General features: G+C 41.7%; 2 protein-coding genes across 3 annotated transcripts in view; one reads left to right on the top strand and one right to left on the bottom strand.

Annotated features, from left to right (window-relative positions):
- Positions 1-7,946, bottom strand: part of LOC138757800 (probable E3 ubiquitin-protein ligase HERC6) — an 88,781-nt gene extending 80,835 nt beyond the window's left edge. The window contains exon 1 of one of the 2 annotated variants that reach the window (XM_069925721.1): positions 7,445-7,946. In XM_069925721.1, coding sequence (XP_069781822.1) covers positions 7,445-7,641 — 197 coding nt within the window. In that variant the 5' untranslated portion in view covers positions 7,642-7,946. The remainder of the gene's footprint in view (positions 1-7,444) is intronic. The other variant, XM_069925720.1, reaches the window with a different exon arrangement.
- Positions 7,391-27,535, top strand: part of LOC138757804 (probable E3 ubiquitin-protein ligase HERC3) — an 89,535-nt gene continuing 69,390 nt past the window's right edge. The window contains exons 1-7 of the mRNA XM_069925732.1: positions 7,391-7,645; positions 14,874-15,133; positions 19,132-19,291; positions 20,945-21,021; positions 23,679-23,900; positions 24,390-24,481; positions 26,049-26,179. Of these exons, the coding sequence (XP_069781833.1) occupies positions 14,890-15,133; positions 19,132-19,291; positions 20,945-21,021; positions 23,679-23,900; positions 24,390-24,481; positions 26,049-26,179 (926 nt within the window). The 5' untranslated portion in view covers positions 7,391-7,645; positions 14,874-14,889. The remainder of the gene's footprint in view (positions 7,646-14,873; positions 15,134-19,131; positions 19,292-20,944; positions 21,022-23,678; positions 23,901-24,389; positions 24,482-26,048; positions 26,180-27,535) is intronic.

Here is a 27,535-nt window from a genome sequence, read left to right as displayed (position 1 = left end):
TATTCAGTTTTCCTAACTTTCCCTTGAATATGGGCCGACAACAAAAACATATTAATCCTTGAGTATGTTTTATGTCTACTTGAATAATATGAGTATTCCTTCTCTTTTTTGGGTGCTGTTCCCTCCATATATCCCATAAGTTTCATGTCCTGCATTGATTTAACCATAAATTTGGCCACTTTATTCTTTTTGTTTATCTTTTGTCCAGTTTTATCCAACATTGGGCCCAAATTAAGGTTAAAATCCCCTCCTATCAATATTTTTCTTTGTGTATCTACAATCTTCAAAAAAATATCCTGCATAAGCTTTTGATCCTCCTCATTAGGTGCATATATATTGAGCAAATTCCAAAATTCTGAATATATCTGACACTTTATCATTACATACCTCACTGCTGAATCTATTATTTCCTTCTCTATTTCGATTGGTACATTTTTATTAATTAATATAGCTACACCTCTAGCTTTTGAATTATATGATGCTGCCGCTATGTGTCTCTCTATAATTTGTTATGTTCCACTTCACTTATATGCATTTCCTGGACTAATGCTATATCTATTTTTAAATGTTTTCAATAAATTTAATAGCCTCTTCCTTTTAATTTGGTTATGTATCCATTAATGTTTATAGTCATATTTAATGTTTATGGCCATCTCATATCCTGTTTACACCTCATTTCCACTTCCTCACCACCACCATACCCCTTTTCCCCATTTTCATCTCTCAGTTTTCCCTTTTTAAACTCAATGTATGACAACACATTTAAAACATAAAATACTCCAACAACTCCCACATCCAATATTATCTTAACCCCAAATACCCCCTCCCTCTCTGAGTTGCCCCTTATCCCTTGCCGGGCAACCACAACTCCCCACTCCCCTTTCCATTTGGATTGCGATCCTGTTTACAAACGTCAACTGATTTTCCAGAAAACACTTTTTTTTTACACATATAACAAAGTTCTCCCTTTTTTCTTCCCCTTACTTCCTTCCTTCCCTTCTCTTTCCCTTCTTTATTTCTTTACATATACATTGTTTTTACATCTTTATATATACTTTATTGCCATTATTCATTCTTATTACATCTCTTATCTCTCCTTCTGATCTGCAAGCATTCTCCAAATTCTTGTGCTTCCTCCGGATCTGAGAACAGTCTGTTTTGCTCCCCAGAGATAAATATTTTAAGCACAGCTGGATGTCTTAACATGAATTTATAACCTTTTTTCCATCGGATCGATTTTGCTGTATTAAACTCCTTCCTCTTCTTTAAGAGTTCAAAACATATGTCTGGGTAAAAAAAAATATTTTTTTACCCTTGTATTCCAATGGTTTATTATCTTCTCTAATTTTATTCCTTGCCTGCTCCAGTATATTTTCTCTTGTCGTATATCTCAAAAGTTTTACTAAAATGGATCTTGGTTTTTGATGTATCTGTGGTTTTGGAGCTAGTGTTCTGTGTGCCCTTTCTATTTCCATTTCTTCCTGCATTTCTGTTGTTCACAGGACCTTCGGGATCCATTCTTTCATAAATTCCTTCATATCTGTGCCTTCTTCATCTTCCTTCAGGCCCACTATTTTTTATGTTGTTTCTCCTACTATAAGTTTCCAACATATTAATTTTCTGAGGTAACAACTCTTGTGTCTCTTTAATTTTTTTTAAAATCACTTTCTTCCAATTTTCCTCTTAAGTCGTTTACTTCCATTTCTACAGCAGTTTAACGTTCTTCCACATTTTCTACTCTTTTCCCTATTTCTGTCATGACTAGTTCTAATCTTTGCATTTTATTTTCTGTTCTTTTCATTTTTCTTTTAATTGCACTAAATTCTAATGACAACCATTCTTTTAATGCTCTAATTTGTTCTTCAAAAAAAGCTTTATCTATATTCTGACCATCTGTTTTACCTTCTATTTCTCTGAGAAGATCTTGGTCTTCTTCTTCCTCTTCTTCTGTGTCTGTACCTGTTTTTGTGTCTTCTTCTTCTCTTCTTTGTATCTGTGTCTCTTCTGATTTTTCTGATGAGTTGCTTGTCTCACTTTGTCGGGCCTCTTCTTGCTTGGCCTCTTGATGTTGGTCGTCTCCTTCTGAGCTGCTCATCTGTCAGGCCTCCTGCTGCTGCTCCTCTTGTCATTCCCTCCGTCGACTTTCTTTCTCACCTGGTACTTCTGCCGCTTTCCTTATCTTCCAGCTGGTGTCGGGCGTCCCTCAGCTGGTCACGCCGTGATCACCCGCTCCTCGGCTGAGCCCCCCTCCTGTCAGTGTTTTCCTTTACCTTAGATTGCGATCTGCTCATGCGCGACTCCTTGTGCATGCGCAGTTGTGCACTTTTGTTTGGGTCAGAGAGCCATTTTTGCAGTCCACTGGTCAGGGGGGTCGCGACACCACAGGGTTGACACCAACCTTAGAGATCAGGTGCTCTTCACCATCACGGCTCCCTGTTCCTTCATGCAGGTATGGCCTTCCCCTTTCTTTTGCGGTGTCTTTTATTCTTTTTTTCCCGTTGTTTTTTACTTTTTCCTTCTTAGGTGCTATCTTCTTTCTCTTCTCTGCAACTTTATCTTTTATTTCTTATATTTTATATTTGTTGAAATTTGTCTTTTCTTGACTTTTTTTCTTCTTTTCTGGAGGGGGCTGGTTTTACCCTACCGGCCACTACTCCATCATGTGACTCCCCCCAGGTCTCACAACTTGAGACCATTCTGTAGATGACAGCATTTATCCCTGGCCACTACACTACAGTTCTGGCCCTTCTCTTGCATTTTCCCATTCCATGGTGCCAATCATGTAGCCTTTTCAGCATCTCTTGTTGCAGTGATTGAGCAATGATAATTCTGCTCTGCTCTGATGTTGCAGTATGGCCAAACTTCTTTCAGATTCTTGATGACCTTCTGTCGAGCTCTGTCCTTTTCTGTTTCAGCTGCGATCTGTTTGGATTTCATGTCAGATATGGGAAGAGATTCAGTGATCAGATTTGTACTGACAATGACCACAACAGCAATGCGAGTATAAGACAGCTTTAATAAACGAATATGTACACTAAGAGGTCTTGTCTCTCTGCAAGACAAACCTGGAAGGCGAGACTTCAGCTCTGGACTGTTTTATATACAAGGTCACCGGGGTGACCCCTGGTGTCCTAATGGTGTAATTACATATCACCACAAGATTCACATGGAGTTTCACATATATCTCTCTAGAATTCTTATTGTGTGCTTCACTTTGCGTCATTGCCCTTGACAGCACATCAGACAGAACAATAAGTTTCCCTTGTGTGTTCATCAATTCAAAGTCATAATGTTGTAGCTTCATCACCAGTCTTAATGGCTTGTAGTTTGTCTCTGCCACCAATGTTGGTAGACCATACATATAGCTATGGAATTTATCGAGTCCATAGACCAGACCTAGACACTCTTTCTCTATCTGCACATACCGACATTCAGATGTAGTCATTTTTCTTGATGCCTATGCAACTGGCCTCTAATCTTCTCCCACAGCCTGAAGTAGTATGGCACCTATTCCATCTTTTGAACCATCCATATTACTTCCGTCCTTCTGAATGTCGAGAGCATCAGTTCTGTAGTTAGAATGGTCTTCAGTTGTCCCCACTTTTCCTCGTGGTTGGCCATCCACTTGAATTCACATTTGTCAAGTAACAACTCCCTCAGTTACATTGGTTTGGAAGACAGGTTTGGTATGAATTTACCATTGAAATTGATCATTCCCAGCACTCTCAATATACTCTTTTTGTCAGTGGGTCTGGGCATCTCTAGAATTGCTTTCACCTCACTCTTGTCAAGCTCCACACCTGCCTCTGACAGCTTATCTCCCAGAAAGGTGATTTCCTTCATACCAAACTGACATTTAGTTCTGTTTTGCTTTAATCCATACTTCTGAAATTGTTGTAGCATTTTGATGAGCCTCTCGTTGTGTTGCTCCTGTGTGGATCCCCATAGCATCATGTCATCCATTTACACACGTACCCCTTTATTCCTTCTATGATGTGCTCCATTGTCCTGTGGAATATTTCTGGAGCTGAGGAAATTCCAAAAGGCAACCTTGAGTATCAGTCAAATTATATATTGAATATACAGTATTTTGTACTAACTTCATGCAGTTTTAATTGCAGAAGCCCTGGGGTGCATCCATTTTGGTGAAAAACCTTGCACCAGCCAGCTCACTTGTAATCTTGTAATTTAATTCCTGGTTGGTACCTGATAATGTTCCCTCTTTATATTTGCATTCAAGTCTTTTAGGTCCATGCACACACATTGGCCATTCTTCTTTTTGACACACACAATTGAATTCACCCATTCTGTGGGATCCTCCACTTTCTTTATGACTCCTAGTGATGTCATTCGGTCAAATTCTTGCTTAAGCTTGTCTTTTAGTGTCACTGGAACCCGCCTTGGGGCTGTGTGTCTCCTTTAACTCCTTATAGGTGAATGGTACAACTCCAAACCTCTTGACAATGTCTGAAAGTTGATCCAGTATTTCCTCTATGCTGCTCTGTCCATTGGCACTGTAAATGTGGTACACTGTCTTGACTAGGCCTAAGTTTTCACATGCTTTGTCATCAAGCAGTGAGTCATGTTCATCCCTGATGTCATGCTCACAAATCAAATTGGCCTTTTCCCCTGTGTCCAGCTTGAAAGGACTATCACCTCCATTTGTCCTGCTCAATTCTGTTCATGCTTGTCTGTTCAGTGTCTGTTGGTTTGAAGCCTTTCTGCACTCCTATGCAGTTTCTTATATAGTGTGCACACTTTCACTTCTGTTTTGTTTCCCTTTGGATAAAACATTGTTTTGCATAGTAATTCTGTCCTTTGCACTTGTTACAGACTTTTCCATAGGCTGAGCATTATTTTGGTGCATGTTGAGTGCCACATCATTTACAATTGAATGTCTCTCCATCTTTTTGTTGTTTCCTATGTCTCGTTCTCTGTTTACGTGCATGACAAGACTGTGCCTTATTTTCCATCAGCCTTTGCACTCTCACCAAACTTTTTCACGTGCTGCAGAGTTAATTCACTGGTGTGGCATATCTTCATGGCTCCAGCTAAGGTAATTTCCATCTCTCGTAGCAATCTCTCTCTCACTTTTTTGTCAATAATTGTGAACACATTTTGATCAGGGATCATTGAATCTTGCGGCAATCCAAAATTGCATGCTCTTGCTTTTAATTTCAAGTTTATAAAAAAGTATTAAAGCTCTCTGCCTGCAACTGCGTGCAGCAAACTAAACACGTTCCTCTCAAACATTTCATTTTTATTTGGTGTGCAGTGTCCATCAAATAACTCAATAATCTTGTTGAATTTGCCCTGGTCATCTGCCTCGTCAAAAACAATCATGTTGAAAATCTCAGTGCTTGAGGTCCTGCTATGGTAAGTAGCAATGTAATCCTCTGTGCATCTGGTTAGCTATCGAGTCCAATGGCTTGCAGGTACAGCGTGAATTGTTGTTTGAACAACCAGTTCAATTCACAGGGTCAGACAGCTTTATACTTTTCATGTCTCCTGCTGATATCCCACTGATAACCCACTCCTGGTACCATGTGAAGTTTCTTCTATTGTGATAAAGAAACTTAGGTTATTTTGTATTATTTATATTATTAACTCCTGACATCGTGGGACACTCCATTTTGTGCATCTAACCAGAGATGGGACATTCCATCTCCAATGCTCTCTAGTGGAAAGATGGATCACCAACTCCCAATCACCACACCCGCCTATCCAATCTGTCCTCATAACATAAACTCTGACTCCATCCCAAGTAACATCCTGGCTAATCTCCTTTGCACCCTCTCCTGCACAATTCCATCTTGACCAAAATGTGGTGAACATACATTATCCCAGCTGTAGCCTCTGCAAAATGTTATAAAGTTGCACCATGACTTTCATGCGCTTATGTTCCACACCTGGCTAATGAAGACATGTCCATATAGGGCCATGCATTTGCTCATTCAAGATGAGTACATGTCCCTTTAGGACAATGCTGTTGCTCATTGAAGTGGGATCATTACTCCAGTTCATCCAAGGACCTTGCAAAACCCTTTAATATATCACACCTACACTTAATGAGGTTGAAGTGTTGCTTCAACTGGGAAACACACCCAAATTTAAATAAAGAATGTACTCAGTACTCCAAGCTGAAAGCCACAAACAGGGACTGCACAGGTCTCTTTCTTGATGAGAGTCAGACCTTGGCATCACAATTGACGAGAGATGTTGGTTGGATTGGTGTAAAGACAGTGTGACAACAGTGTTATCAACTCTAGATAAAAGACTGCCCTATACAATTTTCTGCACCAGCTTGACCTCACACCCTAAAAAATCCACAAGGCAAAACCAGAGGTGCCAGTAATGTGCTTCAGCTGTGGAGTGGAGCAGGGAACATTCATTCATGCAACCTGGTCTTGCACAAACGTATCCCCATTTTCGCAGGATTTGACCAACATACTAACTAAAATAATGAAGGTAACTTTCCTGCCAGACCCAACATTGTATCTGCTGAGTATCTGCTAAGCTACAAATTAACCAAATTCAACTCGTATTTATCTCTTTGGCCATTGCAAAAAAAATGCATAGCAGTGACCTGGAAGTCTGACTCCCCTCTTCACATCAGCAAGTGGATTACTGAGATGCATAGCTGTATTCCCATGGAAAAAAATATGTATAATCTTAGAAACTGACACAGCACCTTTGATAAAATATGGCGTCCATATTTGAAGTCCCCGGGAGTATGACTGTAGCCATACCCCAACAAAAAGATTTATAGAGATTCACCAACAGATAGATCAAGAAAAGTAGTTCTACAAGTGGGTGGTTCCACAGCTTCTATGGATACACACTGGAAGTGCTGACGCCACACCCAGCCTCTCTTTCCTTTCTTTTTCTCTTGTTACCTCTACTTTTCCTTCTCTCTCTTGGAGGGTGGGAATGGGAGGGGGAGAAACATTAATATGTGTGGTGTGCTGTTAAGACAGAATCAGACACACACAAGGTAAAGACTGTACAACAGGCTTTAATCCACAAAGACTTCCACAGAACCAGGCTGGATGTAACTGAGTGAGACTTCGGGAGGCCGGCGCAGGCTTATATCCCGGAGGGTGATTGACACCCGACCGGGTGGGGCTTGATCCATTCAGGCCGAGTGATTGACAGCCGGCCAGGTGTGGTCCCCTTCTGCAGGTACAGAGGTTGCCCCCCCCCCCCCCCCGCAGTAGGCCGTTACGTATGTACATTGCTGGAAGATATTGATACACTCTGTAACAGTCAGTGATGTTTTCTCCTGGTTGAATAATGGAAAATTAAAAATAAAACGTTAAAAAATATCACTCCCTGCTCCGATCTGGGGTGGATGTCGCTTTAAGGCGACGTTTTCTCTGACATGCGCGTTGCCCAGGCGCCGAGCACAGAGCGATCGCTGCCATTGGTGAAATAGGCTACCAACCTGGAAGCGAAAAGTTGCCGTCCGAGCGGAGGGCGAAGGCGAGTGATTGACAGGTGCTGGTTGTCACTCATCCGGGGGTCGGTGCGGGTGTTGTCCCCGCACCCCACCTCCCCCCTCCCCGAATAGGCGCAGTGTTTGCAGAAACACCTCCAGGCTCTCCCTGATCGTAACAGTTCGCTACCAGAAAAGAGCAACATTCAGGTAACTTCTGTAGCAATGATCGGACCCACTTCCTGCTCTCCCTTCCAGTTCACACGCAGTGAGGTTGACGTGAGTGCCGCGGTTCCATCGGGGCAGTAGCATTGTCATTGCACGGGGCGTATCCTGCTTAACCCCCCACCCCCACCGCCGCCCAGCCTTGCTCAGGGAGCGCTTCTCTTGGAAGGCCATTGGATCTAAACATTCCCGAAGTCGGTCGAGCTCCGTGATCCAAAGCATAAACGATGGAGCGTTGCCCTGTCCGAAGGCCACCTTTTAAACGACGCGTTACAGCAGGGCCCCGCCTGTTTGTGAAAGATCCACTGGCGCCATTGAAGGAAGGATTTCTTTCCAAAGTCATGAACAAAACTTAACCCTCGACTGACAAGCACAGATAAAGGTGACGACAGTCTTATTCCCAAGGATTCAGGAGAGGAGGGACGTGTCATTTAAAAGGGACACAGAGCGTAGGGGGTTCGTCCACTTGCAGCTTTGAGATACTATCTGGACGTGGATAGAGAAAAACTTCAGAAGGATGGGGCTCCAGTACAAGCTAATGGGACTAGCTCAGAAGGGCAAGGTGGCTGAAGGGTTTGTTTCTGTGTGTGCATCTCTTAGGATTTTCTGATTTCTGCTGTGCCCCAGCAGCAGGGGCAAGTGATAGATCATCACGACCTTCCCCAGACCGACACAGGCTGTTAGAGGGGGGCAGAAGTGGCAGTGTTTGTTGCTTCTGCTTTCTCATGAACTACGTGGCTGCAATTGTGTCTGGAGTTACAGTGAAAAGCATAGCCTAATTCCATCTTTAAGGAACAATGGTGAATCAGATGTGATTTTATAACAGCTCCTAGTTTCACTACCACTACTATTGATACTATTTATTTCGTGGGATTTTACTTTCTCAGCTGCTGCAGTGGGATTTGAATTCTGAATGTCTTTGAGTTCAGTAACATCAACATTACTTCTCTTTTCCTCAGCTCTTGTAGCTGTGTTTCATTGGTGAAACTGCCTCAAAGTGTCACTATTCGTAGTGGAATGTCTTGTGTAAGGTTGACTCACTAACTGAGTTGAAGACTTTCATTTATATAGAGCCTGGATACTCTAAAGTAATTTGGACACAGAAAGTTCCCATAGAGAGCAAACTAGATAACCTATAGGATATAGAACAGTACAATACAGGAACGGGCCCTTTGGCCCATAATGCCTGCATTAAACTGAACTACAGGTACATTTCTGCTGCTTGCACATATCCTGATCTCATCTGAATATTATATTTGTATGTCTATTGAGAAGTCTCTTAAACATGACAATTGTATCTGCTTCCATCACTACCCTTGGCAGCCTGTTCCAATCACCTGTTACTCCAGGTATAATAACTTGCCCTGAACATCTCTAAACTTTATATTTTCAGCAATTCACTCTGAGGGATTGCATTGGCCAAGACAGTGGGGAAAGCTGTTTGAGAAAATGTCATGGTATCTTTAATATCCTCCTCAGACAGCATGTAGAGACTAGGTTGAATGTTTTTTCTGGAGGACAGAATTTTGACAGAGCAGTGGCTGAGATCTTTATGCTCAAATTCACAACCAATTGATTCAAGAATGAAGAGTATGACTCTCTGGAGCATAGGTAACACATAATCGGAACAAAACATTCTCTGATACATGGAAATTGCCAGAAACATTAAATCAGGTACACCTTCATTTTAATGCTGTTCATCAAAGAGGTTTTTAAGAATATAATTTGAAAGTTTTTATCATAGAAAACATCTGCCCATTATTTTCACAATCTCTTGTCCCAACTCGTGCCTTATAAGAATGTACTGTGTGGAAATCCATCATGTAGGATATCCACTCATTATGAGACCTTAGAAAGAACATAGAATAGTACAGCAAAGGAACTGTCCATTTGGCCCAGAAGGTCTCTGCTGAACATAATGCTCCTTGCATGTGATACATATACCTTTGTATTCGATGTCCATGTAGAAGCCTCTTAAACATTAAAATCGTATCTGCTTCCAGTACTATCTGTGGCAACTGTTCCAAGTACCTGCCACTCTGTGTAAAAGAAACTTGCTTGCACTAAACTTCCCACTCTTACCTTAAATGCCCTCTAGTATTTGACATTTTTATGCTGGGAAAAAGATTCTGACAGTGTAGCCTATTAGTGCCTTTTATAACTTTACAAATTTCTATCAGGTCTCCCCCTCAGCTTCCATTGCTGCAGAGAAAACAACTTCAGTTTTACCATCCTCTCCACTTAGTGCATGCTCTCTAATCCAGGTCCCATCCTGGTAAATTACTCTGTACCCATATAGGTCTCCACATTCCTTCCTGTAATAGGATGACTAGAATTGCGTACAGTTTTCCAAGTGCAACAGTACTCCAATAACTTGGTTTTTGCATGGAAACTTTACAACAGTGACCAACTTCAGTGTATATAATTGGTCATTATGTTTTCTCAGGGAGTCTGAGATTGTGAACGGCAAAATTTTTCTCTTATTTTTCTCTTTTTTGCTATGAATGACAGAAAAATATAACTGGGAGTTTAAGAAAGATTTGAAGTGGAGTTGACCTTGAAAAGTGGGTCACAAAAACCTAGTGGTCTGTGTTGAGATCTTACTCCTTTCCAATATCTGCTGCTGACACCTGTCAACACAAGTAGGTCCTTGGTGAGATAACTTCAGTCAGCTGTGCAGTCAATCCCATGACCTGGTTCTCCAGCAACAAATAAAATACAGAAGTCTGCAGCCACAGTGATTGAAGTAAAAACACAATTCTGGAGAAACTTAGTAGGTCAAATAACAAACTTTATATGGCAGAGATATATAAACATTGTTACGGTGCTAAGCAAAATGTAGACAGGTGCCTGAATAAAATAGGGGGGGCAGGGGGAGGAGCACAGGCAAGAGGTAATAATAGGTGGATAAGGGTGGGAGGACAGAAGAGAAAACAAGGGGAAAGGGTGTGGAGAGTTGGAGGAAAGGAAAAAGGGAAGGAAGGGAGAATGGGGAGTGCTCTAGCAAGGAGCTCAGCTTTCAGTTAACTTTTAAATATTTTAATGCATGCTGAATAAGGAGGTGAATGGCCACATGTTTAAGATGAAGGTTGACATGAAGAAACTTTTTTAAAGGTTACATTATTTTAAAATGGTTATTTATCAGGATGATGGATGATTTAAACATGCAATGGTATATAGTAAAATAATAGCTGTCCCTGGGTCACAAATTCTTAGTCCCACCTAATCCTTATACTCACTGATTCCCCCAGCACTGAATATACTGATTGACAAGGACATGTCATTGTAATTTGGACAATGAGATCCATGTGTTTTGAGTTTTGGAGGGCATTGGCCAATTGACAAGAACAGTCTTGAGTGCATTGTGCTGAATCACAATTGGCAAGTGTGATTAGGAATTGTTTCTATATTGTTGATCGAGCTGTTGGACCACTGTCTTGCCTTTTGTATTGAAAATGGCATTTAAGGACAAGTTCTTGGAGATGGAAAAGGTTTAAGATATTAAAAAGTGCGCAGAAAGTGCTGGAGAAGCTCATGCAGCATCCATGGAAAGCGAAGGTAGTTGCTGTTTCAGGTCAGGAGTGCTGAAAATCAGGCAGACGTCTGTATAGAAAGTGGGGAGGGGAGGGGAAGGGAAGGGAGTGGAGCATAGGCCAGGAGGTGGAAGAAAAGAAAGGAGGTGAGAGGTGATGAATAGGGGCAGAGAGAAAGATAGCTCACTAAAAGGAGAAGGAAGGAAAGGGCTGGGGAAAGAGGAGAGTCAGAGGGATGAGGGATATTAAAATGTTTCTTTTGAATGACTTGGTGCCTTGAAAGAATGGCTTATTTTATTGGGACTCAATCCAGTTAGTGAATTGAAATAGTATTCGTGTTTAGTCCAGGCCTTGTCAAATGCTGCAAATGACAGATCAAAAAGCCTCTAAGATGCTACAGTTGTATCTCTTTCTACCTGCAGGGGGAATAATCAAAGGGTGAGGAAAGAGGACAAGCTTCATAAGCATCCCAGCAACAGTTATGAGCTGCTAAACATGAACGCTGTGGAGCAAATTCATGTTCTAACTTCCTTGCACAGTTAAAATCAAATGAGTGAATTTCTGCATTTAATCTTTGACAATGAATTTGCAAAATGATCATACTGAGAGTTTATTATCACACATATAAGTACAATGCACAGATTCCGTGAAATGTTTGCACAATTTTAGATAACTTGGATTTCCTGCCTCTCAGGGGAATGCAAAGGATTTTTACCCTAGTATTTAGGTCAACATTTTTCAGTTCACAACATACAGAAATCACTGATATAATCTTGACATGTTTTCACACTTTGCGATGTTGAGAAGAGTACTTGCTTATCCTTCCAGTGATTTTTAAGGAGACAGTGTTGGAAGTACCTTTCCAGTGCCTGGAGGTGTCTGATGCAGGTAATCAGAACTGTATAAGAGGGTGGGACCACTGTGGCCAGTATACCATGGGTTTTAAGATGGGAGGAACTGATCTTCAAATACCCTTTTCCTCAATCAATCAACTGAAGGCTTTGCTGGCTCATTGAAGATGATACTAACTTTCAACTTTAATGTCTGGGATTTGATTCAAGGCATACGAAGTGGTCCACGTTTTCCATAGTCTTGTTTTATTATTGGAGAATCGTTGTTGTCTAGGAGTGGGTCGATCAAGAACCTTTCTCTTGTGAATGTTGAGTGCAGCATCCATCCTAGATCAGTGATTTTCAAACTTTTTCTTTCCACTCACGTAGCGCCTTCAGTAATCCTTTAGTAATTACAGAGCACCAATGGCAATGAATTGTCACAAAATGATAATGAAAGTTATAATTATGAATTATCCTTAATCCCCAAAAGAAAAAGACAATTCAAAATTATTACATGCCTATGAAGCATCTTGAGCTGCTTTACACTAATAAAAAACCCTATGTAAATACAAGTTCCTCTTTGTTCTTGTGTATGAAGTTGAAATTATTTATTTAAAAATATGTATCTATTTGACTCAAAGGTCTTTGAAATATTTTCTATGTCTTCCAAACACATTGAAATCCCTGATGAAATTATTACAACAATAATTTGGATTTATACTGTTCCTTTAACACCCATAAAAATCCCAAGGCACTTAAACAACGATGCATTAAATAGACATTTAAAGTCAAACACAAAAGTCTGTAGATGCTGTGATTGTAGTAAATGCACAGAAATGCTGGAGAAACTCAGCAGATCTCACAGCATCCATAGGAGGTAAAGACATATGGGATGCTGTGAGACCTGCTGAGTTTCTCCAGCATTTCTGCATTTTTAACAAAAATTTAAAAGTTAGGTTCAGGCTCAAAGCTTGAACAGTTTGGTAGGTTTAAGAAGGATTAGCTGGTTGTATACAATGTTTAAGGAGGGAATTCCACATACTAAGGTCAATGGAGCTAAAAGTGTGGTCACTAAAATAAGGGAGGTGCAAGAGGATAGAATTGGGAACAGTGTTTTGAGAAATGAAGGCCTGATATCATGTGATATTCTTTGGCTTGGCTTCGCGGACGAAGATTTATGGAGGGGGTAAATGTCCACGTCAGCTGCAGGCACGTTTGTGGCTGACAAGTCCGATGCGGGACAGGCAGACACGGTTGCAACGGTTGCAGGGGAAAATTGGTTGGTTGGGGTTGGGTGTTGGGTTTTTCCTCCTTTGCCTTTTGTCAGTGAGGTGGGCTCTGCGGTCTTCTTCAAAGGAGGTTGCTGCCCGCCAAACTGTGAGGCGCCAAGATGCACGGTTTGAGGCGCTATCAGCCCACTGGCGGTGGTCAATGTGGCAGGCACCAAGAGATTTCTTTAGGCAGTCCTTGTACCTTTTCTTTGGTGCACCTCTGTCACGGTGGCCAGTGGAGAGCTCGCCATATAACACGATCTTGGGAAGGCGATGGTCATCCATTCTGGAGATGTGACCCACCCAGCGCAGCTGGATCTTCAGCAGCGTGGACTCGATGCTGTCGACCTCTGCCATCTCGAGTACTTCGACGTTAGGGATGAAAACGCTCCAATGAATGTTGAGGATGGAGCGGAGACAACGCTGGTGGAAGCGTTCTAGGAGCCGTAGGTGATGCCGGTAGAGGACCCATGATTCGGAGCCGAACAGTTTTGTGTGATACAGTTAAGTCCAATGTACACTTAAGTCCAATGTAAAATGCACCAGAATTCTTACTTGGTGCAGTCAGAGATACATAGTACAGCCACTACAATAGTATAAATTAAGTTAGCACTATGTGCCCTCAAGCAGGAAGAGAGATAATAAAAGGTTAGATAATTGTTCAAATAAAAGGATAGACCTTATTTCATCCATCTATCCCATTCATTTAAAGATTTCTTTATTTATAGGAGAATTCAGTGTTAAGACCATAGACAGATTTGAAAACAAATGTGAGTATTTTTAAATGGAGACATTGCTTAACCAGGAGCCCCAGTTGATCTTCTGGATGCATGGGACGATGTGTGATGAAGAACGCGGACAGCAAAGTTCTGGTTAAGCTCAAGTTCTCGTGAGCAGACACCAGCAGGAGAGTACAGCGATAGTTAAGTCAACTTGTTTCAGCAGCAGTTAACCTGAGGCAGGGTGAATTTGGGCAACGTCACAGGATGGAAAGAGACACATTGTTGATAGTAAAACTACTCAGAGTGTCAAATGTCAAACTTTTCATCTTTCTGGGTTCAACCCAAGCTGGATATCAGGGAAAGTCTGCATGTAGAATTTTGGACCCAGAGCCTGATCTTCAGTCTGAGTTTACAGCTCTGGTGAAGGGTCTTTGACCTGAAGCATTAATTCAGTTTCATTCCAAAACTAGCTGTGGGCATCACAAAATGGCTGAGAAGATCACCAAGGTCTCCCTCTACTCTATTGATGACATTTACCAGGACTATGGCTCAAAGAATTAAAGAGGACCCTTTCTATCCATCACACAGTATCTTTGACCCACTACCATCAGGAAGGAGGTACAGGAGTATCAAAATCAGTTTGGGAAATAGCTTCTCCCTGTAGGCTGTAAGATTGATGAACAGTATCTTGTATTAATAAATTATATCCTTATGTATATATGATTATTATGTACTGTGTATTATGCATGTGCACTGTGGTCCAAGGAAACTCTGTTTTGTCAGGTTGTATAGGTTCAGTCGGATGATAATGAACTTGAATGATGTGTCTAACTTTTCTCTCCTCTGCATTGCAGGAGAATCACTTAAAACATGGCTTCAAAAGTACAGCTGTTGTGCTGGGGTCATGCCAGTTTGGGACAGCTTGGGTTGGGTGAAGGACATGAAAACATAGTTGCCCAGCCCAAGATGTCCTCCTTCTTCAGCAGTAAAACTGTGCTGGAAGTGGCTTGTGGGCGATACCATACGGCTTTTGTTCTGCAAGATGGAAGTGTGTATACTTGTGGTTCAAACATCTGGGGACAACTGGGCCATGAGAAGTCAGGATACAGTCCAGGTAAGCAGTACCCAAGTGAATATCCAGCACTCGCAGGGTCTTCTGATGTCTTATGAGGTTCCATCACTGGGTCTACTCCTAGTTAGCTTACGATCTTAGTCATCTTGTGATGCATTTTGCCTGATATAAGTGGGAAGAGATACAGGGGGAAATCTGAGCCAGATCTTTTCCCTCCATGAGTGGTAAGTATTGGTTACTTACTACATGAAAGAGTGCAGAAGAAAATTACTGACAGTGTTTAAGTGTCTATTTGTGCATCGGAAATGCCAAGGCATTGAAAGCTATGGGCCAAGTGCTGGAAGATGGGGTTAATATGGATGGGCGGGAAGGGGTTAGCATGGATGTGGTGGGCCTGTTACCATCCTGTATGACTCCATAACTATGATTATGACTGACATCACAAGATGAAAATGCATTAATAACTGACCTCCAGAGCTGCCACTGGGACTGACCAAAAGGGGATTCCCAACCTGTTTCAGATTTTGCTGATGGTAACATAGTGACAGTTATCTCCCTCTCCCTCTCTCCAAACTGCCTCCCATACACTTGCCTTAATTGTCTCTAATTGTAAGCTTACTGACCCACTTCCATCTCATGCCTCAGTTTGGAATGGTTTAGAAATGGAGAGATTTCCTCTGCATGGGTGCAACCATACCTGTGTATATAAAATTATCTTATGGATTGTGCTTTTGACAGTGTCTGAGGCTGAGAAGCAACCTGATCGAAGGATCTATAATTATGAGAGGAACAGGCAGCGTAGAGAGTCGTAGGCTAAAGACAATCTGTTGGAGGATCTCAGCAGATCAAGCGATGAGTTCCTTGAGCAGATTGTGTTTAGCTTCAGCTCTGCAGTCTCCTGTGTGTCTCCAGCAGTCAGAGCCTTTTCCCAGGATGGGATTATAAAATACTAGAGGGCGTAGGTTTAAGATGAGAGGGTAAAAGTGTAAAGATATGTAAAGCACATTTTGGTTACATCGAGACAGTCAGTGCTTGGAATGTACTGCTGGGGAGGTGGAGAAGCAGAAATGTTTATGGTTATAAAATCACCTTCTTAGTCTTTGTTTTTTTTTCTTTTTTCCCTCATTGGCCAGTCTTACCTTCAGGGCACGTCCTGCTGCTCAGTATTTCACAGCTCCCGTATTTTTTTTTGTCATGTTCTCATTCTCTAATGCTCCTGTTTACTTATTAACCAGATAACCTTCGGTACAATTTGTTTCCATGGTCCCCTGGGTTTAACCCCATTAGAGACATCCCACTCCCCCACTCCTTCTTCAGTTGAACAAGTTTCTCTTGCCTCCTTTTCAGCTCTGATGAAGGGTCTTTGACCTGAAGCATTAATTCAGTTTCACTTCCCACAGATGTAGACTGACTTTTTTTTTTAGCATTTTCTGTTTTTGTTTTACCCAGATTTTTACTCTTTGTGCCTTTCAAATTAGCTTCAGTTGCTAATAAGGCAACTGAAAATACACATTTAGACTTGAACTTGACAGTAACACCTGGACAAGAAAAATAAATCTTGCATGGAACTGTTTGCCTTAATGACTTACCATGTGTCTGTTTGCCTTTTTGAGTAGCCAGTTTGCTGGTGGATTATTTGATTAGCCAGAAAATATGTCTGACTATGACATGTGCTTTGTTACATTAAGGTGCAATGTCAGTGGAATCAGAATTAGGTTTATTGTTATGAATATGTGCCATGGAATTTCTTGTTTTAAGGCAGAAGTAGTGTGCAGAACAAGGTGTAAAATTACTATAAACTACAATTCCATAAATACAAGATTTAAAAAAATTAGTGCAAATAAGAGAAAAAGTGAGGTAGTGTCCATAGATTCATTGTCTGTTCAAAAATCTGATTGCATAGGGGATGAAGCTGTTTTTAACGTTGATTGTGTACTGTCAGGCTCCTGTACTTCCTTCCTCATGGTAGGAGTGAGAAAAACACAGGGTCTGGATGATGAGGGTTCTTGATGATAGAAGCTGCTTTCTTGAGGCACCTCCTGTTTAAATATGTCCTTAATGGAGTGAAGCCTAATGCCCATGATGGTGTGGCCAAGTTTACAACCCTCTATAGCCTTTTGCTGACCTCTACCTCCATACCAGACAGTGATGCAACTAGACAAAAAGCTCTTCTCAGTACACCTGTCGAAATTTGCAAGCCTTTGGTGACATACCAGATTTCTACAAGATCCTATCAAAACATAGCTGCTGATGTGTCTTCTTCATGATAGCCTTCAGAGTTGCTAAGTCTCTCACCCTCTCCACTGTTGACCACCCCCCAACCACCCCCCCCCCCCCCCCCCCACCATGAGGACTGGTTTGTGTTCTCTTGATTTCCCCTTCCTGAAGTCCACAATCAGTTTCATAGTTTTGGTGATGTTAAGTGCAAGGTGGTGGTTCTGATGCCACTCAACTAGCTGATCTATCTCAAGTTTTCTCATTGCCATCTGTGATCTCAAATGGTTAATTTGAATCTCCCATAAATAATGTTGCAAAAATTTCTATTAGAAACTACTTTTTACAGGACTATATGGTAATGCATTTCTGCTTTGATATATTTTCACTGCTTCAACTCATTCAACATAACCTTATGCCTCTTTCTCCTTCAGACCTCTGCTTCTCCTTAAATCCATTGATGCTTTTGCAGCAAGTGCCGCATTCTCAACTCTCTGGGCAAAGAAGCTTCAAAGGCAATCATTGCTGCTAGGTGTTCAGACCTCTGGGTTTGCTTGTCCACACCACCCTCTACCACCATCACCTCCCCCCTCCTGCTACGCTCCCCTCCCACTCCAAACTCCTGAGTTCTCCCATCATTGTCTCTGATTTGCGGCTCTATCCACAAACAGATTTGATTAGTCATATTTTTTTGCGAACATGTGCACTTTGCAGGCTGCAATCTTGAAGTAAATTATGGCTGGCATTTCAAAATATGTTGCCCACACAGCAATTTATCAGGGTATAACCACTCCATATTTTATAATGAGATTTTATAATGAGATAATTATAAATGAGCCCATTTATGGGCTGTAGATTTGGACTCCATGCACACGAATTTTTGGTTAAAATTTTCCAAGTGACTGTATATACTGTGAAAGATGGAGGATTAAAGGAATCATAGTGTCAAAATGAGGAAGAGCAATCTTCAGTGAAATCTCCTTTGCTTAGTGGTTGTAATCTTCTTTTGAAGTCAGTACTTTATGGGATCATCATTTTGGCCTGACTGCTTTGAAATGCTGAATTTCCACATTCTTTTAGACTGAGGCATTGTTTTACAATCTGATGTTATTCAAAAACTAGGCCTTGGGTAAGTGCCCATTATAACTTATGGCCCTTACTTTTAAAACTGCAACCATAAACAGGGGAAAAAAAACTGCTTGGGGGGAAAAAACTCAAGTGGGTCAAAAGAATTGCTGATGCTTTGTGGCGAGACTGCATCAGAACTTGGGATTGGATGGGTGGGGGGAGGGAAGAAGTTGGCTAGTACATAGGTGCTGATTAGGGATAGGTGGAGCTTATTGAGGAGGGAAGTGATGGACATGTGGAACCAGGTGTGGGAGGAGTGGAGGGATATTAAACAAAGACTGTGGGCATGCAGTAATAAGACAAGGTTTCGTCTTTTGACCACAGGCATCTGACTGTTATTTTCCTGTACCTGATAAAGGGCCCAGGCCCAAAACACTGGTTACACTTTAATTCCTATGGAAGCTGCATGACCTGCGGAGTTTTTCCAGCACATTGGTGTATTGCAACTGCAGATTTTCATGTTTAATGACATTTGACAGATGCAACCCAGTAATAAGTGTACATCAGGAATTTCTAGAGGGGTAAATGTCCAGGAACCTTTTGGTGCATTGGATTATACAGCGTTATTTGAATTGTTTTTAAGTGAATCTCTCTCTATTGCTCATTAATTTTGTGACCTTTTCACTTTTTCCACAGAATCTCAACCAATCTTGAACTGATGCTTTGACACTCTTTATCCTTTCTTATTTGATTATTAGACCAGGTTACCTCATTGGATGCCCAGATAATCGTCCAGACAGCGTGCGGAGAAGCCCACACTCTGGCAGTCAATGACCAGGGTCAGGTCTTTGCATGGGGAGCAGGAAAAGATGGTCAGCTGGGGATTAATTCCATTGAGGAGACGATCCGAATACCAAGGTAACAATGATGTCCTGAAGATAGTCTTCAAAATGGATTTGTGAACATTCCTGTGATGGTTTTAATACTTTAAAAAAAAATTGGATTGTCACCATGGCTGATCAGGTCAGACTTTTTAACCTTTCTGTATTTGTTCAAGTTCATTATCATGTAACTATAAATATACACAGCACATAATAATCACATACTCTATATACATAAACATGTCGTTTAAAATAATCTAAAATAAATATATATAAATATTTTGAATGATTTACTTGGCTACTGATATTAAATTTTAAATTTAGACATACAGCACAGTGACAGGCCCTTCTGGCCCACAAGCCCAAATACCCCAAAAACGTTTTGAAGGACAAAATCGAAGCACCTGGAGGAAACCCAGGAAGACACAGTGAGGACGTACAAACTCAGCGCTGGATTCAAAACTGGGTTTCTGGTGCTGTAATAGTGTTGTACTAACTGTGTCCCCCATTCATCAATCTCACAGCCTGTGAGCCTCTCCTCTCTTCCTTTTGTTGGGCTTTCCCTGGTCACATTGGCCTCTTGCTCACAGCCCGATACCTCCCTGCAATACCAAGTGTGGTCCAGGAGAGATTCCCCTTCACCTACACCACTCCTGGTATGGTCCTGGTGAGACTTTCCTTTCTCCCGCATCACTTGGTGTGTCCTAGATAGACTTCTTCTTCCCCATACCACTCCTGGTGTGGTCCTGGATAGACCCCATTCCCCTGCATCAGTCCCATTGTGGTCCCTGAATAGACTTCTCTTCCTTCACACTCGGTGTGGTCCTGCACAGACTTCCCCTTCCCCACACCCGCGGTGTTTGTCCTTATAGACTGGCCACACCACTCCAAGTGTGATTCTGGGTAGATTTTTTAAAGCATTCATGAGTGGGAAATGGTGACTCTGCATCTTGATCTTAATAATTGTTAGTCACACACCCATCAACACATTGAGCATATGCCAACCTAATTTTACACTGATCTTACTCAAACCATGTTAATTTTTCCCCACATTCTCATCAGCTCCCCTTAGATCCACCACTTACCATCACGTAAGGGGCAGTTTGTGCTCATTAATTAACTTGCCAATCTGTATATTTTTGGGATGTGAGAGTTAGCCCAGAGGAAATTTGCATTGTGGAAACTCCACACAGAAGGTCAAGATTGAACCTGGGTCACTGGAGCTGTGAGGTAGCAGGTCTTCCAGTCTCAAAATAAATTTTAGAATCAGTAAAGCAACATTCTGAAGCTCTAGCAGAATTTAAAATCCAAAGGAAGAAAAATATGAAGACAGAGAAATTTCAGTGTACAATTAAAGATTCTTGACGAGACAAGACTGAACTTTATCTGGTGCTTGAGTGAACTAGTAACATGTCTTTTAAGTTCTACTAGTGAGATACTAGTGCAGCACACTGCTTGAGGAAAAGAAGCTCTGATGATGAATTTGAACTTGGAACTTTGAAGAGCCGCTGCAGATTGGACGGGGGTTACTCGACTTATTTGATTAATAGGTGTATTTGAAACCTGATTTACTCTTTTACAGAAGTGTGTTCTGGGAGCTTCAGTTCTATTCTGTTGGAGAATCCAGACAATTTTGACGTATTTTATTCACTCCTCCTTTCACTTTCTTACCTGAGCTTTGGTCTTGCAGGTTAGTCCGGACACTGAATGGGCACACTGTCATACAGGTCACCTGTGGAAGCTGGCACTGTCTGGCTCTTACCAAAGGTACTAAAGCATAATCTGACCCTGCTGTATGTAGCATGAACTATCGCAGTCTCTGCTCTTCCTGCAATCCACCCCTAACCAGCCTTGAGAACTGCAGAGGGAGGAGTATGAAGTGATGGGGCAGTCTGTTTAAATCCACCATCTTTGTCAGACACACCACAGCGTTTCCTTCATGCATGATTGGGTCAGATTAGTGATGAAGTAGAAATCCTTCATGTCATTTTAATGCACAAGTGGTGCAGGTGATAAATATGGCCAGTGGCTTTCTTTTAAAATTTTATTGTGCAGTGCTACAACCATCATAAAATGTTCAACATGTCTGATGTTAGCTCAGCCATTTGTTGAACACCCTTTTGTGTCTATTGAAGTTGAAGGAAGTGGACTGGAGATACAATTGCTGAACTGAACTGATCTTTTCCATTTGCAAATTGAAAAAAATATTCAATGTGCAGCTCCTAAAGTAACAGTTCATGGAGGGATGGACTGCAGCTTGGCACACCCAACGTGAAGATGCTTTGGGGAAGGACTGCAGTCTATAGGCTTTGAAGGGCTGAGACTGAGGGGAAGCCCGACAAACAACAGAGGTGATGTAATGACAAGATGTCAGTGGTGTTAATGTGTTAATAAATGAATAAGTATGGATACGAAACTCAGGGATTTCCTTTCGTAAATAAATTATTGTGAATAAAGATTATTTTTGGTTTAAAAAAAAAATGTTCGTGGAGGTCAAGCACCACAATTTAGATAACTTAGTTTGATTAGAATTAAATTTTATTCCCTAACTTGGTCCGTAAAGACAAGAGAGGGAATTTCATTTAATTTTCTCTCTCTGATAGATGTTGGCATAGTCGGGGAATTAAGGGTTATGGGGAAAAGGCAGTTAGCTTGCGCCGATTCCATGGCCAGATCAGCCATGATCTTGTTGATTGGCGAAGCAGGCTCGACGGGCCAGATGGTCTTCTCCTGCTGATATTTCTTATGCTTCTGCCCTCACCATTTCTCTACCTTTTCCTCTCACTCTTTATTCGTAGTCTCTCCCCTTCTCATTGATCTTGTCCCATTCTGCTGCCCTGTCTTGATTAAGTTGTGAACTCAAGAGCCTACTCTCAGTCCTCCTCACCTGTGCACAATATTTTTCACCCCTTTCCCTCCATCATTGAAACTCCATCATCTCTAAAAGTTGCAGAGATGCATGGGAACATCACCAACTGCATCACTTACCACCCCAGAAACAAATGGTCTTCAGTAGTCTAGTTAAGTGGGAATTGTGAGGTGGAAGGTTCTGGAAGCCATTTCCCAGCTGTATTCCTTATCACACTGAAAAGCACCAACACAGGGACAGTAAACTTCAGTTCCTATAATTTAAAGGATGATAAAGTTATTGGTGGCACAATAAAACACTGGGACCTTGAAAAAATGTTCCTAATTTAAAGCAGATTGTTTTTTTTTTAACAGTGACATTTTCATTTAAATTGGTTGGATGATGACAGAGTGAAGTAATTTCTTGTGAGCTGTCAATCTATTTGGGTCTCCCTTGGGATCAAGAATAGTTTACTTCCAGTTCAGTTTTGTGGTATTCGAAGTGACTGATGATGTAGATTCTTCTACAGTTGGGTTAAGAGTGCTTGACATTGTGTATGGGAAGATAGCTTGTGAAGTGCTACGCTCTTTCTACTGATTACAGAAAGCTTCTGTGTGTTCCTGGTGCATGGATTCAGGGTTCTTTATACCATTCCAATGATCCTTTTCCACTCTGAAAGGTAATGAGCACAGTGATTCCCAGGAATTTCCAGATTGTTTTAGACTGAGCCTATCTTCCAACCTTTTCTTCGGCACACTTGATAACTTCTAGTTTTATTTGTTATGAAATACCAAGTACAGTATGAATGGTTCTTCTGTGAGCAGTCTAACAGGTTGTCTCTAGCATTCATAAAATCATGTAAAGAGCACAGTTTACATAGTATGGGGAGCAGAAGAGAGAGGTTGTATTTCATGAGAGATAGGATCTCTGATTGGATTTCCATCCATCATCTATTGACTTGAGTCCATAACAGAATGTCTATATACAATCTCAGTAGTCTGTTTTTGACAGCATTGTTGAAGACTGTTCTTTTTTGATAAATTGCGATTGAAGAGTGTTGCTTTGAAGGTTGCACAAGACTCCTAAAGTGTGAATGGCAATGGGGTTTGTAACTTCAGGGTTCTTTTCTTTTAACTTTAAAATCATGAACGTAGAGTTTTAATTCAGATTCCAGCACTTCTGTGTTGCAAACTACTTACTGGATCTTTAAGTCATTGGCTTGATAGGATAGAGGCTTTTTATTCAAAAGCAGTGACTGCGTGCAGTGAATCATCTGATAGCTTACAGCAGATTGTTAGAAAGCCAAGGTTAACTTCCTCCAACTGCTGAGTAATTAACTCTCCTCAAACCAAAAATATTTTGCACTGCTGGCCATCCGTGGATATACATATATTATATATTTTTTTTCTATTCATGGTGTGTTTCATGTTTGTTCCATGTAACTGCAGCAAGGAAAACATTGTACTTATGCAAATGGCACTGAACTCATTCTTTCATTCCATTACACTTCTGTGTTTGTAGCCTCTGTGTAACAAGCACAGACGGTTGCTAATTTTGCTTTCTTTTTCTTTTCCAGACAGCCAGCTGTTTTCCTGGGGCCAGAACACCCATGGCCAACTGGGTCTGGGGAAGAGAGTTCCCTCTCAGTCCACCCCTCAGAGTGTGAAGTCTCTATCTGGGATCCCTCTGGCTCAGATTGCTACAGGAGGAACACACAGCTTCACTCTGTCACTCTCGGGTGCTGTGTTTGGCTGGGGGAGGAACAACTGTGGCCAACTAGGACTCAGTGACAACAAAGGTAGATGATTAACAAGGTGACAATGGAGACTGGGGTGCAGCTGGGACTTTGATGAACCAGTTGGGCTTAAGGCAGGCAGTCTCCCACACACATGAACATTGACTGGCAAGAATAGGTTTCCCAAGTCTCCACTCCTGATGTCCGGAGTATCAAAGTGGAAAAAAAAGCATAAAAAATGGGAAATAGAGCACTGGAAACTTTTCTCTGTCCTTCTCAAGCAATCAATGTGAGAGCAAGATAATGTGCTCTGTCTCTCACTTGGTATATCTGGGTGTGGGAAATTTCTAAAACAGCCATTAATAGGGCCTAGATTCCAGCTGAAATTCTCATGCATTCTTCCCAAATTGGAATGATTTCTATTTTTCATTTTACTCCAGATATTTGTATTCCTACAAGCACACCGGCAACGCTCTCGCATGTTGAGGAATTTCTAGGTCCTTCTTATTTTCATCAATGGAGGCTATTGATGGTGCCTATTTGCCTTTGTAGATCGAGATGTGCCCAATCATGTGAAGTTCCTGAGGAGCCAGAAAATAGTTTACATTAGTTGTGGTGAAGAACATACAGCAGCTTTAACCAAGGTAATGATATGATGCAACCAGGGTTACGAGCTGGGTCACAGTGCATGGCACTCAGGAAGTGTATGATCAATTAACTACCATATTGCTGAAGAAGACATTATGCAAATGTTGAGTCTGCTACATTTCTTCAAAAGGTGGCCCCAATAGAACACATGAATTTGGTCTGTTCACCCTACTCTTCCACTTCATGAAATCATGGCTCTTATAATTGTGATCTCATCTCTGAATTTCTCTCTATCCTTGTTAACCTTTCGCTCCTTGCTTATCAAGAATCTGCCTTAAAAATTCTGCTTCCAAGACTGTGTTTCCACGATCTAGGGAGCATCAAAGGTTCACCCTTCCAGAGAGCGAAAAAGATTACCTTATTTCTGTTGGAAAGGGTGGCCTCTTGTTTTTAAACAATGAAATTAATTATGAGTGAATATAGTGGGCGGATAAACCCTCTCGTAGGGTCAGTGGCCATCGAGCAAACACGTGCTGTGAAGCACGGAAAGGGCATCCCCTGCATCGAAGCTTGATCTGGTCTTTCACTGCAACAGAACTCCCCCCAGCTACCTTTGACCTCACCGTGTTGCTGGATCTGGGAGGGGATGTCGAGAGGGTGGGTCTGAACCTGGGCGACCCCCTACTCACCTAAAATCCATTCACGCTCTGTTCCTTTCTGAGGATTGGGGTATCCTCATATCAAACTCACAAACTGACTGAAAGGAACCATCATCATCCTATGGAATGGATAGTCAGAAGAAGAGAGTGGGTATAATAAATTAAAATTGAGAACATCATTACATAAACCAAAAAAAGCAGAAATGTTATTTTTTTTTAAGTTATGTCTGTTTCCTGTTGTAACTTTCCTCTCTGAAACTCCCTCTGCTCAATATTATCTCTGGTCAATCTGCTTTGGTCTAATATTCTCCTGACTCTTCCCAGAAACAAAAACCCAGAATTCCTGGAACAATTTGTAGCGTAGATAAAAGCCCACACTCGACTGGAAGATAAACTAATGCTTTTATTAGCTTAAAACACATGAACAGGCTTCAGAGGGGGTTTAAATTCTAGGTGGGAAACCAGGGTTATATTCAGGCCCCCAGGGGGAGGGTCTGGGAGGCGGGACCAGTCGTCAGTACAGGACACCTCTAGTGAATCCCAGTTCACTACACAATTTTACTCGTCTTCTTTTAGACCATAAGACATAGGAATGAAATTAGGTCATTCAGCCGATCGAGTGCCTTGCCATTCCATACAATCCTCTTCAACCCTATTTTCCTGCCTTCTCCTCATAAGCCATCTGTGGTAATGAACGGAGAATTTTCGTATTCCGAGGCTGTGCCCTCTGATCCCAGACTCCCCCACCATAGAAAACATCCTCTCCACATCCACTCTATCCAGGCCTTGATATTATGAGGAGAAGGCAGGAAAATAGGGTTGAAGAGGATTGTATGGAATGGCAAGGCACTCAATCGGCTGAATGACCTAATTTCACTCCTACGTCTTATGGTCTAAAAGAAGACAAGTAGAATTGTGTAGTGAATGGATCTATAACATAGAACGGTATGCATCCTCTCCCCAGAATGGAGGTGTTTTTACATTTGGAGCTGGTCTTTGTGGTCAGCTGGGCCACAACTTCAGAAACAATGAGATCAATCCCCGCAGAGTCCAAGAACTGATGGGAAGCGAAGTGTCCCAAATAAGTTGCGGCAGGTGAGTGAACAGGCTGGAAATCCAGCTGCTGATGTGAAGGCAGGGAGCCCATGTCTGGCACCAGCAGGTTCTGGGCAGTGTTGGTGCTTCAGAGCTAATATTGTAAAGATGAACGAATGGATTTGGATTAATTCCTGATCAGGAATGTATCTATCTCTGCCTTAAATATCCCCAATGACGGCCTCCACAGCCATCTGCGGTAATGAACGGAGAATTTTTGTATTCCGAGGCTGTGCCCTCTGGTCCCAGACTCCCCCACCATAGAAAACATCCTCTCCACATACACTCTATCCAGGCCTTGATATTACTCTTGTATTCTACTTATTGGAGGTAGATCCATAACGTCAGTTATGAACAAAGCTTTAATATTTACATTGCACTGACTGGCCATTCTTTAGATCATGATATATTACATTAGAATCCTCTTTAATTGTTTACTGTGTTGACAATTGTTAGTGTAGTCTTGGTTGCAATGTACCTAACAAACCATCTTGAAGAAAATGGGGGCGAGGAACTCACTGCCTATAAAGATGGTGAAGGCGCAATCCATTCGGTCTGTAAAGTAGCACAATGAGGGATGTGTTCTGGGAGGTGGGCGGAGCTGAAGTGATTCTCTTCTGACTGACACGGACTCTTGTGGGGTGACTGGTCTTGTTTTGTTAATGGATCTATAACATTGAACGGTATGCATCCTCTCCCCAGAATGGAGGTGTTTTTACATTTGGAGCTGGTCTTTGTGGTCAGCTGGGCCACAACTTCAGAAACAATGAGATCAATCCCCGCAGAGTCCAAGAACTGATGGGAAGCGAAGTGTCCCAAATAAGTTGCGGCAGGTGAGTGAACAGGCTGGAAATCCAGCTGCTGATGTGAAGGCAGGGAGCCCATGTCTGGCACCAGCAGGTTCTGGGCAGTGTTGGTGCTTCAGAGATGATATTGTAAAGATGAACGAAGGGATTTGGATATGGCCTGTCATAAACCCTTATTTTATGCCTTAATTATTTCCTATTTAAATGCCTTAAAGGTTATGAGGAGGAGGCCGGGCAGTGGGACTGAGTGGGAAAATGGATCAGCTCATTTGGGTGGCAAAATTAGAGTTGCAGTTAGCGCAGTGTTGTTACAGCACAAGTGATAGGGACTGAGGTTCGAATCCCGCGCTGTCTGTAAGGAGTTTGTATGTTCTTCCCTTGTCTGTTTGGGTTTTTCCCAGGGGCTTCAGTTTCCAATAACCCATAAGAAATGTACCAGGGGTTGAATGATAATTGGGTGTACAATTATTGGTTATGGGTTAATTATTGGTGTACAATCTTCTTTTTCTTCTTTGGCTTGGCTTCGCGGACGAAGATTTATGGAGGGGGT

Source organism: Narcine bancroftii, chromosome 3, assembly GCF_036971445.1.
Source record: "Narcine bancroftii isolate sNarBan1 chromosome 3, sNarBan1.hap1, whole genome shotgun sequence".
NCBI classification, from domain to species: domain Eukaryota; kingdom Metazoa; phylum Chordata; class Chondrichthyes; order Torpediniformes; family Narcinidae; genus Narcine; species Narcine bancroftii.
Note: the sequence above shows the minus strand (reverse complement) of the source record. Positions and strands in the feature narration are given on the sequence as shown.